This window comes from Nansenia antarctica, assembly GCF_963989245.1.
Source record: "Nansenia antarctica genome assembly, chromosome: 8".
In the NCBI taxonomy this organism is placed as follows: Eukaryota; Metazoa; Chordata; class Actinopteri; order Argentiniformes; family Microstomatidae; genus Nansenia; species Nansenia antarctica.
Window position 1 is genome coordinate 10,812,543 of NC_137678.1, and position 16,105 is coordinate 10,828,647.

At 41.4% G+C, this 16,105-nt stretch overlaps 1 protein-coding gene across 1 annotated transcript; it reads left to right on the top strand.

Annotated features, from left to right (window-relative positions):
* Positions 1–3,472: 3,472 nt before the first annotated feature.
* On the top strand, positions 3,473–3,982 carry LOC308163848 (nanos homolog 2-like; the record flags this gene model as incomplete). The annotated part of the gene is made up of 1 exon (XM_080538032.1): positions 3,473–3,982. The coding sequence occupies one exon, from the start codon at positions 3,473–3,475 to the stop codon at positions 3,980–3,982; it is 510 nt and encodes a 169-aa protein (XP_080394158.1).
* Between the last annotated feature and the right edge of the window lie 12,123 nt (positions 3,983–16,105).

The window sequence follows — 16,105 nt, forward strand, 5'->3', positions numbered from 1 at the left end:
GAAGGGCAGGGGCGAAAAGAAAAAAAGGGCACCTACTGCTGTTTTGATATACTGACCTCTTGTCTCATTTCAGATACTTCACGTCCTGCCTCACCCTTATTAGTTTAATCTGTCCCGTATTATCCGTCCCATCCCTATCCAGTGTATTTCGTTTGTTCCTCTTTGCTGTGCCAATACATCTTATTTCCTTGTATCTAGCTTTCCAGCAATGTCCTTCCTGTTTTTTTTGTATATCAGGTAGTTTACCTGACTTTGCCTTTTGTCCAGATTTGTTTGCCTCGATCTCCTGACCTGTTTGAAAGAGACGTTTTTTTTCTCCTTTTGAATGAATGAATGAATGAATGAATGAATGGTCTTTATTGTCATTGCTACAGTACAGGTACCAAACAACGAAATTTAGGAGGGGTGGCTCCCCTGGTGTTAGGAAAGAAAAACATTTATTTATTTATTTTAAATCACAAGAAGGGAAGGAGCTGGTTTACATAAATAAAGGCTATGTACACTATCCACTGTACTATACTGTACAGATAGACGACTAGGGTTGTCATATTGCATTTTTTTTTCTGTGAGTCGTGCATTCCAGTCGTTTGCCTGAGAAACTCGTTACACAACGACTATGAATGACGTGTCAGAACACTGACAGATTATTTAATGTCCTTATTTTAAGTTCTTCAAACTTGCGGTTGTTTAAGGCCTTGGGAGCATGACAGCTGTTACTCAGACGTGGCTGTTTAAAGGTAGACTCAGAGACATGACATAGCTAGGACATAGTGGGGAGATGAGGAGAGGAGACAAGGAGAGGAATGAATAGGAGAGGAATCAATCAGAGAGGAGACAAGGAGACACTGTCTCCCCCCTCCTCTCCTATACACACACACACACACACACACACACACACACACACACACATACGCAAACACACAGACACACACACACACACATTATATTTTGGTAAAGAGTTCTAGATGTAGAATGGTGTTGGGACCCATGTGCGGTGCAGCTCAGATGAATGGAGGTCGAGACAGTAATAAAATAAAGTTTCTCTTTACTGAGATATGCAATGAGCAGTCACAACAGGACAAGGATATAGAATCAAAAGTAAAGTGGAGCAAGCAAGGCTCTGTGTAACGAGTAAAATAATAATAGCGGAAACAAAACAACTTGCGTATCGACAAAACAAAAGGAGAGCAATCAAGGCTCCATCAGCTCCATCAGGCAGACAGGCAGACAGAAAAAGAGGTGGAGGGGACAGATGAACTGATGGAGAGATGAACAGACACACACACACAAACACACACACACAAACACACAAGACACACACACACACACAGGCAGACAGACAGACAGACAGACAGACAGACAGACAGACAGACAGACAGACAGAGAGAGAGAGAGAGAGAGAGAGAGAAAGGGGTGGAGGGGGCAGATGAACTGAAGGAGAGACTAACAGACGCAGGAGGCGCAGGAGGCAGAGCCGGTGTCTAATGATCACAAGGTTGGTAGATTGGTGGTTCGAACCCTGGCTGGTCACATGTTGAGGTGTCCTTGGGCAAGACACTGAACCCCAAGTTGCTCCCAATGAGCGGGCCGGCGCCTTGCATGGTAGCTTTCCACCATTGGTGTGTGAATGTGTGTGTGAATGGCTGAATGAGAGGCCATTGAAAAGCGCTTTGGAATAAGACGCTATATAAGTCAGTCTATATAAGTCAGTCTATATAAGTCAGTCTATATAAGTCAGTCTGTTTACCATTTAGGACAGGGGCACAGATGAACTGACAGACAGACGAACAGACAGAGGCAGACACACAGAGACACACACACACAGAGACACACACACACAGAGACACACACACAGAGACACACACAGAGAGACACACACACACAGGGACACACACACAGAGACACACAGAGACAGACACACACACAGAGACACACACACACAGAGACACACACACACAGAGGCACACACACAGAGACACACACACACACACACACACACATAGACACACACACAGAGACACACATACAGAGACAAACACACAGAGACACACAGACAGAGACACACACACAGAGACACACACACAGAGACACACACACAGACACACACACACACGTACACACAGGCACTGACACACATACACAGACACGCACACACACAAACACACACACACACACACACACACACACATGTACACACAAGTTTAATTGAAAAAACCGAAAGGAATGCATGCACCTGCCGGCCATCAGCGAAGGAGCCGGATCATCGGCTAGCAGACGGACGTCTAGACAAGAGAGTGATGGAGGGAGAGAGGGAGCTGAGCCTGAGACGGCACCTTCTATTAAGTATTAGATGCAAGGTCCATCTATCATGTTGCACTTGGTGCAGTGAGGTGCGAAAGAAGACGTAAAACACACACACACACACACACACACACCTTTAGCACTCTATTGAATAGGCCCATCTACTGTAGCCTATATTTATTTCTGTCTTCATATCAAATAATTGTATATAATATATATTTTATAGGACTGAGTGGAGTGGGCAATTTGGATGCAGTTATTAATTGCTACTAAACAACTAATAGTTTTACAACATTGTGTGATGCATTTGTTTGGCACATGGCCTTCACTATCAATCCACTAAAGGAAGTCAGATGGTTGAGCATGGATGTGTGAGCAGTCAGCTCAGAAGCAGGCATCCTGATGTGTGTTTCAGTCCAGATAAGACGCCTAGATGGACATCTGGAGTTCTAGGCTCCTTATGCAGTTGACAACAACAAGAAAGAAGATTTCACACACTGACTTTTAAGCCATTTCATTGAAACCCATGCATCACGCCTACTAGTTAACATGCTAAACTATAATTACTATTTCCATCTCTACACACATCAAGTGTTTGCTTAAATAATCTTTATCAATATCTGGCACATTTGTGAAAATCGTTTGATCGATGGACATTGCATCTAGTGCTTCGTGGAAAACACGTTTATTTTTCATTGCATTGCCAAGTTCAATACCAAAACACTACACAACAAAACACAACAACATGCCACTGTGCCTCATATCACAAGTGTTGCTTCAAACCAACCACTGTTACTTTGGTCATTTAAAGGTCATGAAGGTGTTTCATGTCGGAGCCATGAGATGTAAAAGAAGACAACAAGAAACGCACTAGACAATATTTACACAGGTCGACGCTTGGCCATCTCAGACAATGTTTCAGTTTCCCCAGACAGCGTGGCCATCTCAGACAATGTTTCAGTTTTCCCAGACAGCATCTCAGACAATGTTTCAGTTTCCCCAGACAGCGTGGCCATCTCAGACAATGTTTCAATTTTCCCAGACAGCATCTCAGACAATGTTTCAGTTTCCCCAGACAGCGTGGCCATCTCAGACAATGTTTCAATTTTCCCAGACAGCCAGGTAGATATAAATACTGTCTGGGCATTTAAACCCCACAACCATCAGAACCATGTCGAAACCACGCGTCACAGAGGAGAGCAGCAGTCCTTCTCCGAACCAGCACTTCGACATGTGGCACGACTATATGAATCTGGGCGGCATGCTGCAGCAACTGTCCGGAGTGCGGGAGACACGAGAGGAGGCCACCGGTCCCCAGTGGGACCACACGCACCAGCAGGTCCCCCGCCACGACCACACAGACATGATCCAGCTGTATAAATCCAAGTCTGTCGAGACTTTAACCCTGAGCCCCGGTACCGCCAGTAGTTCCTCCTCCAGTCCGGCCTCGGAGGAGTACTGTGGCTTCTGTAAGAAAAACGGGGAGACGCCGGAGATCTACCGGTCCCACGGCCTCAAGACACGGAGCGGAAAGGTCACCTGCCCCGTCCTGCGCAACTACACCTGTCCCAGGTGCGACGCCACGGGGGACGCGGCCCACACGCTGCGCTACTGCCCGCGGCCGGGAGACGGGGGGGCGAGGAGGCCGACAGGCCGCGGGGCTGGACAGACTAGGAAATGAGAGACAGCCGCCTGAATACTTCAAAAAAGCTCATGGCGCAGTTATTGTTAATTGTTAATTGTTAATTGTAAATTTTATGTATAATGCGCACCCCATCCAACTTTTACATCGGCCCGGGGCGCAGCAAAGTTATGGTTTACCGTTATATATTGTTTGAGACAAAGCGGCCATGGTCTGTGTTCTGTTTTACGAGGTAATAAATATTTTTGCAACAACTCATTTAACAACTAATGTCAATGATTTGATGTAGCCTATACTAACTGCATGGAAGATAATCGGGTCAACTCTGTTCATCTATGTTAGGCTATACAATATATATGTCAAGGCACCAAAAGACAACAATAATACTTACACACATAGCCGACTCACATCCGTATACAGTTCAGTTATTAGATGTTAATACAGAGAGAAGTCGACTGTTTTTGTGTCCGTTTTGAGTTCAGCCCGTTTTGCCTGAGTAACCTTTGGTGGCAGAGCATCCATATAACTGAGCGACACTTCAATCTTTTTTGCAGGAAAAGTGCTATATTATTATTATTATTATTATTATTATTATTATTATTATTCCGATTTGGTTTGGGTACCGTGAAGAAAGCAGTGACGTCAATTCGACATAGGCGATAGGCCTACAAACAACAAAGACAATAGTCTGTTTGAGGTTCTTTTGAAGGAAAAGTACAAATAAAATCGATTATCACTGGACGTGGTTCGACACGTTCGATTATTATTATTATTATTATTATTATTATTATTATTATTATTAACCTACATGTAGGAAAATGCCGGACAGCGCCCGTGGAACGAACCCGGTTAGGGGTGGAGTATCAGTTGTAACAGACATGTTTTGCCTATTATTGGTCAGTTAAATGCCCGACAGAGGCGAAAAAAATGTCACCCACTCAATTTCTGCGCAGTAGTTCCGCTTAACGAACACATAACAATATGAAACTCTCTATAATATCTATGTTCCAGACTGTATCGACAACGTGTTCACCTTATTATTTATGATAATACATTTCATAACATTCAAGTATTGTTTAATAATTACAGATTCAATTAAATATGATTCCCGATTAAACTGTACAACATATCTCCCTTTGTATTTATTATGTTAAATCATGTTTTTTCTTTTAGATTAGATTCAATCTTATTGTCATTGACAACAAGGAAATGCAGTTCGTCATCTAACCTGCATTGTAGAAAAGCCAAGCATGTTTCAAGTTTATTGTTACGCTACATTAAGAGAGTAAAATTCGTAGGCTTCGGTTCCTGACATGGCAGCACAAGACATAAGGCAATAGGCATAATACAAGATAAAGGTGACAATATTACAGCTAAGACAGGATACACTAGTGATGCAACTAGTAATAATGGATAGTTCAGTAATCTGTGCGCTTAAAGTTTTCGTAGTCCGTATACATAGGGATGGGGTGTAGGCCTAGATGATAGTCAATTGTCTACAGTGGGCCTGTTCATGTTCTTCACTGTATGGATATTGCAATCATTGGACTTATCGGGAACGTTACCCTTATGAAGACGTACATTACTTTGAAGTCAATGCGGACGGTGGTCAACCTCGCACTACGTGCAATGAATATTTATGTAAAAAGTACATATATTTGCATGAATATCAATATGATATGTACAGTAAAGATATATGTATATAGTGTGATGCGTACAGGACAAGGACGAATAAGATATGTGCAGTGTGCACGTATCCTTTGAGGTGCGCACAGTTTCACGCCAAGTTCCTTTTTTATAAATCCCAAATTTGCGGGAGGATTTACGTACGCAAGTCACAGAATCAATCAATCAGATTCTAACCTCCATCATGGGCAAGACCCAAAAATTGTATAAGGACGTCAGGGACAAGATTGTAGACCTGCACAAGGCTGGAATGGGCTACAAGACCATCAGCAAAAAGCAGCTTGTTGAGAAGGAGACAACTGTTGTGCGATTATTTGAAAATAACAGAAAGACAAAATAACCATCAATCGCCCTCGGTCTGGGGCGACGATCATGAAATGCATCTGCGTTTCCTTGTCTTAGTACTTCTCAATGACAATAAGGTTGAATCTAATCTAATCTAAAAGAGAAATGATTTAGTATAATAACTACAAAGCGAGGTATCTGTTTTTGCAAAACAACCTCTCAAATGTTGTAGTTTAATCGGGAATCATATTGGATCTGTAATTATTATACATATACCAATACTTGGATGTTATGACATTATCATAAATAATAAGGTAAACAGTAGGACGAATCACGTTTAAATAGATTCCGTTGTCTTGTCGATGTAGTCGGAACATGTTATATAATGGTCTGGCGAGAACGTTCGTTGCGCGGAAATTGACTGATTGGGTGAAAAGTATTTTTTTTTCGGCGTTCTGACGGCCGTTTGACTGACCATTTATATGCAACGTTTGCAGGAAAAGTGCCATAGAAATAAAAAGTTATTATTATTATAGGCAACTATGGGCGTCAAAAAGGGTGGGACAAGACGCTCGTTCACGTGTGCAACAGAGTTGATTGGAAGCAGGCGTGGAACTTGCAAATTCCACTGGCGTGCGCACCGTTTTATAAATCCGAATGTTGGCGACGTAAATGTTCTTGCTTTGCAAAGGTGCGTAGGTACACAACGCTTTATAAATGAGGCCCCTGGACATTTGGGATTTGATTTGATTTGTATTTGTCCCAAACACAATAAACATATAAAAACATAAAAAGTTCAGAAGATTTTTTTTTTTATCCAACACAAATTCACCTCGTGCAATTTACACTAGCGCGTTATTTCTGTCTCAAAGCTATGTATCTGTGTATTTTTTCAGGTTTTTTGTGCCATCCCACCGTTTTGCTCCATGGATATGATTTTGTTTGTGGTTGCTCTTATCTTATTGACATGTATTAAGTGTTCTTTGTAGAAGAGATAGAGAATAGACACAGACCGTCTTCAGGCATAATGCAGTGACAAGTGAATGCAGGAGTATAAAAGGTTCAAACAACATCACTTTATTAGCACACAACACACGTGTCAAATATGTCACCTAATGGCTAGATATCTGGGGAATTGTAGTCCTAGATTTAGTGGACTACAAAAACACGTACACAACTGAACTGAATAGAAATACAAACATAGCACTGAGACAACAAACTATGAGCATAAGTGATGTTAAAACTATTGTTTGTTACATTGAGGCTCTTCAACCTTTAACGTTTCATAACATCAAAAATAAGAAAATCCCATAAAAATAAAAAACACCATTAAACAATCTGTACACGCAGGCTAGAGGCCAATCTAACAAATGTGGGGGAGGAACAGTGTTGGAGTACGTCCAGGCGTATGTCCAGAAAATAAGCTGATCTAATAGAAAACTGAGAAGTGATAGGATGTATATCTTAATGTGATATGATGTACAACATCTCAGTCTTCCAGCTGAAACGTTAGGAGGATTTATTGCAAACATAACAACATACCAGTATTCAGTCACACTCAGCTTCTAAACACCAAGGCCACATCTGGGTGGAAGGGGCGGTGACAACATGACGCAGGAGGGGACAAGGACATCTCAACTCCTACGACCTCGATTCCTCCTTCACTCTCCAGGAGGGAGAGGAGAGGAGGAGAGGAAGGGAGGAGAGGAAGGGAGGAGAGGAAGTGAAGAGAGGAAGGGAGGAGAGGAAGGAGGGAGAGGAAGGGAGGAGAGGAAGGGAAGAGAGGAGGGGGGAGAGGAGGAGAGGAAGGGGGAGAGGAGGAGAGGAAGGGAGGAGTGGAAGGGAGGAGATGAGAGGAAGTGAAGAGAAGAAGGCAGGAGAGGATGGGAGGAGAGGAAGTGGAGAGGAGGGGGGAGGAAGGAGGGAGAGGAAGGGAGGGTAGGAGGAGAGGACAGGAGGAATTGAGAGAAAAGAATATAGAAAAGGCTAATGTTGTGACACAACCTTCTCCCTGATCCGATCAACAAGCACATGTACATACAGTAGATGATGGTGCAGCCAGCAGACCCCCCCCCCTTCTTCTTTAGGGCTCCTGCCTCCTTTAAACACCTCCCACACTGGGAGCAGTCGTGTTAACTAGTGTGTGTGTTCTCTGGTGTTTCTTTAGGTCACCTGCCTGACTGAAACTCTGCCCACAATGGGTGCAGCAGAATGGCTTCTCTCCTGTGTGTATTCTCTGGTGTCTCTTTAGGTGTCCTACCCGACTGAAACTCTTCCCACACTGGGAGCAGTAATATGGCTTCTCTCCTGTGTGTATTCTCTGGTGACTCTTTAGGTGTCCTGCGCCACTGAAACTCTGCCCACACTGGGAGCAGCAGAATGGCTTCTCTCCTGTGTGTATTCTGTGGTGTTTCTTTAGGGATCCTGCCTGACTGAAACTCTGCCCACAATGGGAGCAGCAGAATGGCTTCTCTCCTGTGTGTATTCTCTGGTGTCTCATTAGGTTTCCTGCGAGACTGAAACTCTGCCCACACTGGGAGCAGAGATATGGCTTCTCTCCTGTGTGTATTCTCTGGTGTTTCTTTAGGGCACCTGCCTGACTGAAACTCTGCCCACACTGGGAGCAGCAGAACGGCTTCTCTCCTGTGTGTATTCTCTGGTGTCTCTTTAGGGATCCTGCCTCAATAAAACTCTTCCCACACTGGGAGCAGAGATATGGCTTCTCTCCTGTGTGTATTCTCTGGTGTTTCTTTAGGGCACCTGCCTCAATAAAACTCTGCCCACACTGGGAGCAGCAGAATGGCTTCTCTCCTGTGTGTATTCTCTGGTGTCTCTTTAGATTGCTCATATGACCAAATCTCTTTCCACACTGAAGACAAGAGTGAGTCTTCTGTCCTCCTTGAGTCTGTGGTTGTGATTTAAGGTGAGTTGGACAAATGAAACTCTCACTGCAATCTAAACAGTGGTGATTCTTCTGTCTTGAGCTTCTCCTCCTCCGTCTGTGTTGTTTATGGCTTCCTGATGCGGTGGAGCTGGGCTCCATGTCTGAGTCTGGGTTGGAGCTCTCTCCTGTAAGAATAGGAACATATACAGGATTAGAAACAACATGAGAACAAGTGCTGCTTCCATAGACTCAGCAGTGCCAGAAGTAACACCACATCTCTGGAGTCTGCACACGCTGTGGGAACATGAAGTGTTCAGAGTGTTAGGATACCTGTAATGGAAACCTGTAATATTCCATCCTTGATAGAACTGTGTCATTTAAATTAGGGATGCACACAATTGAAATTTCTTGGCCGAAGCTGAATTTAAGGAAACATTTGTCCGAATACCGAATGCGTACCGGCAGTTTTTCATTTCACTATTGATCACTTTTATTGAACACTCCAGCAGACATTAGGCTATACCAACAAAGCACAATAACTGAAAATAAATAAATAAATAAGAACAGCGTTGCACTGTTTGATTGCGTCATCAAAAACGTCTACTCAGGGTTTTTCTGCCACAAAATGAGGTTATGACAGAGAAAGTTTGTTACGTCCTTGTTAATGACAGTAGTACCATGTCAGTCCCAAACCTATTGTTGACTGTTTGATTAATACAACTTTTCAGCAATTGAAACCCCTGACAGACTTCAAAACTGATCATTTCGCAAATAATACATTAAAAGGAGCACTGAATAACGCAGGTATAGACTCAACTTGTCATTCTGGATAATGAAACAGCAAGCCAACTAATGTGACTTTCAGGATTTTTGATATGAAATAACGTTTCGACCTAAAATACTATTCTGACAGTTGACAAAGTGACGAGTGCGCAAGTCCAGGGGCCCGTTCCACTAAGCGCGATTAACTCTGATCCAGGCGATTAACTCTGATCCAGGTTTAAATAAGCTTGCGGTCGGTTCCATCAATGTGGCTCAAATAATTCGCTGCTTGGTTGCTATGCAACCAATCCTTCTGAGTAATTCTGGTCCCGAGCAGACTTAAAAGGCTCACAGGCGGGAAACTACATCCCGAACGACAGTTCCTTAAGTGTCTTTTAGTAAATATTAGTTCCCACTTCACACGAGATAGTTTGACTGTGTGATAGATAGATAATTTGATATTTTGAAAGTGTGATCTATCGATAGATAGATAGTTTGATTGTGTGATAGATAACTTGATATTTTGAAAGTGTGAGATAGATAAATACATTAAAAAGTGTAAAAAATAAAATAAAATAGGTATGTCTATCAACTTGCATTGCCGTCATTACAGCGGTGTGGCTGGCTGGCGCAGGGGTAAAGGCAGCCAGCTAGAGTTCCGAAGGCTGCGTGTTCGAGACTTGATTTAACTTAACGTTTTTTCTTTTTTTTTTACATTTAACCGAAGCCTTCATGCAAATCGATTTACAATATATGTGTTACGGTACATGTGGGAATACGGTACATGTGGGAAAAATAGGGTTAGGGTTAGGTGCTACGTCGACTTAGTACATGCTGGCATGTCTTACCCTAACCCTAACCCAACCCCTAACCTTAACCCTAGCACCCTAGCACCTAACCCTAACCCTATTCTTCCCACATGTACCGTCTTCCCACATGTACCGTAACATATATAAACATTTTGTTATATATGTTACGGTACATGTGGGAAGACGGTACATGTGGGAAGAATAGGGTGTAAGTATATCTCAAAAGTGAGTACACCCTTTAGATTTTTGCAAATATTCTGTCATATCCTTTCAGGGGATAACACTATCTTAATGAAACTTTGATATAACTTAAAGTAGTCAGTGTGCTGCTTGAATAACAGTATAGATTTATTGTCCATTGATAATTACTCAGTACACAGCTGTTAATGTCTAAACAGCTGGCAACAAAAGTGAGTACACCCCATAGTGAACATGTCTAAATTGTGCCCAAAGTGTCAATATTTTGTGTGACCACCATTGTTATCTAGCACTGCTTTAACCCTCCTGGGCATGGAATTCACCAGAGCTGCACAGGTTGCTTCTGGAATCTTCTTCCACTCCTCCATGATGACATCACGGAGCCCACGGATGTTGGACACCTTGCACTCCTCCACCTTCCTCTTGAGGATGCCCCACATGTGCTCAATTGGGTTTAGGTCTGGAGACATACTTGGCCAGTCCATCACCTTAACCTTCAGCTTCTTCAGCAAGGCCGTTGTCATCTTGGAGGTGTGTTTAGGGTCATTATCATGTTGGAAAACTGCCCTACGGCCCAGTTTCCGAAGAGAGGGGATCATGCTCTGCTGCAGGATGTCACAGTATATATTGGAATTCATGTGTCGCTCAATGAAATGCAGCTCCCCAGAGTGCCGGCAGCACTCATGCAGCCCCAGACCATGATGCTGCCACCACCATGCTTGACTGTAGGCAAAACACATTTGTCTTGGTACTCCTCACCAGGGTGCCGCCACACACGCCGGACACCATCTGACCCAAACAGGTTTATTTTGGTCTCATCAGACCACAGGACATGGTTCCAGTAACTCATGTTCTTGGATTCATTGTCTTCAGCAAACTGTTTGCGGGCTTTCTTATGCATCGGTTTCAGAAGAGGCTTCTGTCTGGGGCGACGGCCATACAAACCGATTTGATGCAGTGTGCGGTGTATGGTCTGGGCACTGACAGGCTGACATCCCACTTCTGCAACCTCTGCAGCAATGCTGGAAGCACTCGCACGTCTATTTTTGGAAACCAACCTCTGGATATGACGCTGAGCACGTGGACTCAACTTATTTGGTCGACCCTGGCGAGGCCTGTTCCGAGTGGAACCTGTCCTGGAAAACCCCTGTATGATCTTAGCCACTGTGCTGCAACTCATTTTCAGGGTGTTGGCAATCTTCTTATAGCCAAGGCCAACTTTGTGAAGCGCAATAATCAGAGAGAATTGTGCCCAAAACACCAAATTTAACAGCCCTGCTTATCATTTACACCTGAATCCTTGTAACACTAACGAGTCACATGACACCAGGGCGGGAAAACAACATCATTGGGCACAATTAGGACATGTTCACTATGGGGTGTACTCACTTTTGTTGCCAGCTGTTTAGACATTAACAGCTGTGTACTGAGTAATTTTCAATGGACAATAAATCTATACTGTTATTCAAGCAGCACACTGACTACTTTAAGTTATATCAAAGTTTCATTAAGATAGTGTTATCCCCTGAAAGGATATGACAGAATATTTGCAAAAATCTAAAGGGTGTACTCACTTTTGAGATATACTGTATATCTTTACTGTACATATCATATTGATAGTCATGCAAATATATTTACTTTTTACATAAATATTCATTGCACGTAGTGGCGAGGTTGACCACCGTCCGCATTGACTTCACAGTAATGTACGTCTTCATAAGGGTAACGTTCACGATAAGTCCAATGATTGCAATATCCATACAGTGAAGAACATGAACAGGCCCACTGTAGACAATTGACTATCATCCCCAAGTAGGCCTACACCCCATCCCTATGTATACGGACTATGAAAACTTTAAGCGCACAGATTACTGAACTATCTATTATTAGTTGCATCACTAGTGTATCCTGTCTTAGCTGTAATATTGTCACCTTTATCTTGTATTATGCCTATTGCCTTATGTCTTGTGCTGCCATGTCAGGAGCCGAAGCCTACGAATTTTACTCTCTTAATGTAACGTAACAATAAACTTGAAACATGCTTGGCTTTTCTACAATGCAGGTTAGATGACGAACTGCATTTCCTTGTGACAACCTTGGTACTTGTCAATGACAATAAGATTGAATCTAATCTAAAAGAAAAAACATGATTTAACATAATAAATACAAAGGGAGATATGTTGTACAGTTTAATCGGGAATCATATTTAATTGAATCTGTAATTATTAAACAATACTTGAATGTTATGAAATGTATTATCATAAATAATAAGGTGAACACGTTGTCGATACAGTCTGGAACATAGATATTATAGAGAGTTTCATATTGTTATGTGTTCGTTAAGCGGAACTACTGCGCAGAAATTGAGTGGGTGACATTTTTTTCGCCTTCTGTCGGGCATTTAACTGACCAATAATAGGCAAAGCATGGGTGTTAAAAAGGGTGGGGCGAGACGCTCGTTCCCGTGCGCAACATTTAGGGTTGATTGGGATAAAGGGAAGCAGGTGTGGGAAGAGTGGCCCGCAAATTCCACTTGCCGCGTGCGCACCGATTTTATAAATCAGAATCCAAATGTTCTTGCTTTGCGTACGTACGAAACTCTCTTCTCTCGTCTATATAATATCTACAGTACAGGCCAAAAGTTTGGACACACCTTCTCATTCAATGCGTTTCCTTTATTTTCATGACTATTTGGTACATTGTAGATTCTCACTGAAGGCATCAAAACTATGAACGAACACATAGGAATTATGTATTTAACAATAAAGTGTGAAATAACTCTAAATATGTCTTATATTTTAGATTCCTCAAAGTAGCCACCATTTGCTTTTGTTGTTGTTAATAAAATATATAATAATAATATTAAATATAATATGTGTTAATAATAATATGTTATTATATATATAATAATAATTATAATAATATAATAATATTATATATATATATATATATAATATTATTATTATATATGTTATTAACAACAACAAATATATATTTTATTAACAACAAAAAAGCAAAGGGTGGCTACTTTGAGGAATCTAAAATATAAGACATATTTAGAGTTATTTCACACTTTTTTGTTAAGTACATCATTCCACATGTGTTCATTCATAGTTTTGATGCCTTCAGTGAGAATCTACAATGTAAATAGTCATGAAAATGAAAGAAACACATTGAATGAGAAGGTGTGTCCAAACTTTTGGCCTGTACTGTATGTTCCAGACTGCTTCAACAACGGAGTCAGTTTAAACGTGATTCGTCCTACTGTTCACCTTACTATTCATGATAATACATGTCATAACATCCAAGTATTGTTTAATAATTACAGATTAAGTAAGACAAGTAAGACAAGATACACTGGTGGTGCAATTAGTAATAATAGATAGCTCAGTAATAAAGTGTCTGTGCGCTTAAAATGTTCGTAGTCCGTATAGATGGGGTGTGCTTGTGGATGATAGTCAATTGTCTAGTGGGCTTGTTCATGTTCTTCAATGTATGGATATTGCGATCATTGGACTTATCGGGACATTACCCACTGAGCACTCGGGAACAGTGAATCAGGAACGGTGCTCAACTTGTCCAGCCTCGCGCTATGTGCAATGAATATGAATATAAAAAGTTAATATATTTGCATGAATATCTATATGATTGATACGAACAAAGATATATGTAGGCTACATTGTGATGGGTACAGGACAAGGGAGAATAAGATATGTGCAGTGTGCACGTATATTCTTTGTGTGCACTCGCATAATATGTGAGGTAATATTTCGATTTATGTTGGTGGAAATTGTATCTATTTCAAAGCGTTTCTCCTGTTTCATCCTTCTGCCAGCGGAGTCGCAGTTGACATTTCTCCAGTTTCTATGCGTACGCATGGATCACACTGTGCGTAGCCTAGAGGTGCGCACAGTTTTTATAAATCCCAAAATTGCGGGGAAATTTGCTTACGCACCTTAGTGTTAATACGTGCGTCAAACATGTCTCACAGGCGGAAACTATATCCCGAACGACAGTTCCGTCACGTGTCTTTTAGGAAATATTCGTTCCCACTTTTTACGAGATAGGTAGATAGATAGTTTGACTGTGTGATAGATAGATAATTTGATATTTTGAAAGTGTGATCGATCGATAGATAGATAGTTTGATTGTGTGATAGATAACTTGATATTTTGAAAGTGTGATAGATAGATAGATAATAAAGTGTAAAAAAAAAAATAGGTATGTCTATCAACTTGCATTGCCGTTATTACAGCGGTGTGGCTGGCGCAGGGGTTAAGGCAGCCAGTTAGAGTTCCAAAGGTTGCGTGTTCGAGACTTGATTTATTTGAAAGTTTTTTGTTTTTTTTTACATTTAACCGAAGCCTTCATGCAAATCAATTTACAATATATATATATCTGTCTAAGTGAATCATCTATCCATCAGTAATGATAAGAAAAAAATAATCTATGCCAAATCCAGGGTCGAGTTAGAAGAACATAATTTACTACTCAGAAAGGCTTCAAACTAGGGATGCACGATATGCATTTTTTCCAACCGATACCGATACCGATGTTTACCCGCTTCTCGTGGCCGATAACCGATATGATAACCGATATACAGTATTTTTTTTTTTTTTCTTTCCTAGCACCAGGGGAGCCCCCCCCTCCCAAATTTCGTTGTTTGGTACCTGTACTATATCAATGACAATAAACACCATTCAGATATAATTACACAGTTGATAACCTGTACAGAAAAAAATTGTGCCGGTCATCGTGTTTGGGAAGATTTTAATTTACCGGACAAACGTGAGATATTCCGGTCATCATATTAAAATATAATATAGCTGTTTGTCGCGGTGATTACTGTTGTGTAGCCTATACAGTATATGCCGTTTAATGTCTATTTCTCATCCGATACGATTAGATGCGAGCTATATAATATAGTATAGGCGTTCATGATTCGCATGCGCGCTATGCCATATGTCCAGCGCTGAACGCGCTATGCCACACTGGGAACTGAACAGACTGCATCGATCAATGAACGGACTCCACATTACGTTAACTGAAGTTTGTTAAATTGTTTGGGATTAATGTGAGTTTTCTATTTTCTCTTTCCAGTTTTACCCTTTTTTATCAATAAAACAACGTAATTTCTATAACCAGGTCTCGCTGGTTGGGAAGGCATTTAGTTTAACTGCCTGTCAAATCATACTTACTCGGACTCGGGAGTATGACTATGAGGAGAACATAACTGTTTATTGAGAAACGATTGATAGGCAGGCTGGGATACGTATATAAAGAAATACCACAATGTCTAGATGTATAACATTTTATTGAAAAGTGCAAGAGGTTACATGTAGGCTTCTGGCGTGACACATAGGCTAGCCTAATTTCCGTTCATATGCCCTTTATCAGATAAAATAAAATAGAATAAAACTCTTTGAAAATAAATAGGCTTTAAATGAACTTAACTGCTTTCAGTAGCTCAGTCAGTCCCACATACTGATGACATGCGATGCCATTTTTTGCCATGTGAAATGCAACTTGTAGCTGAGA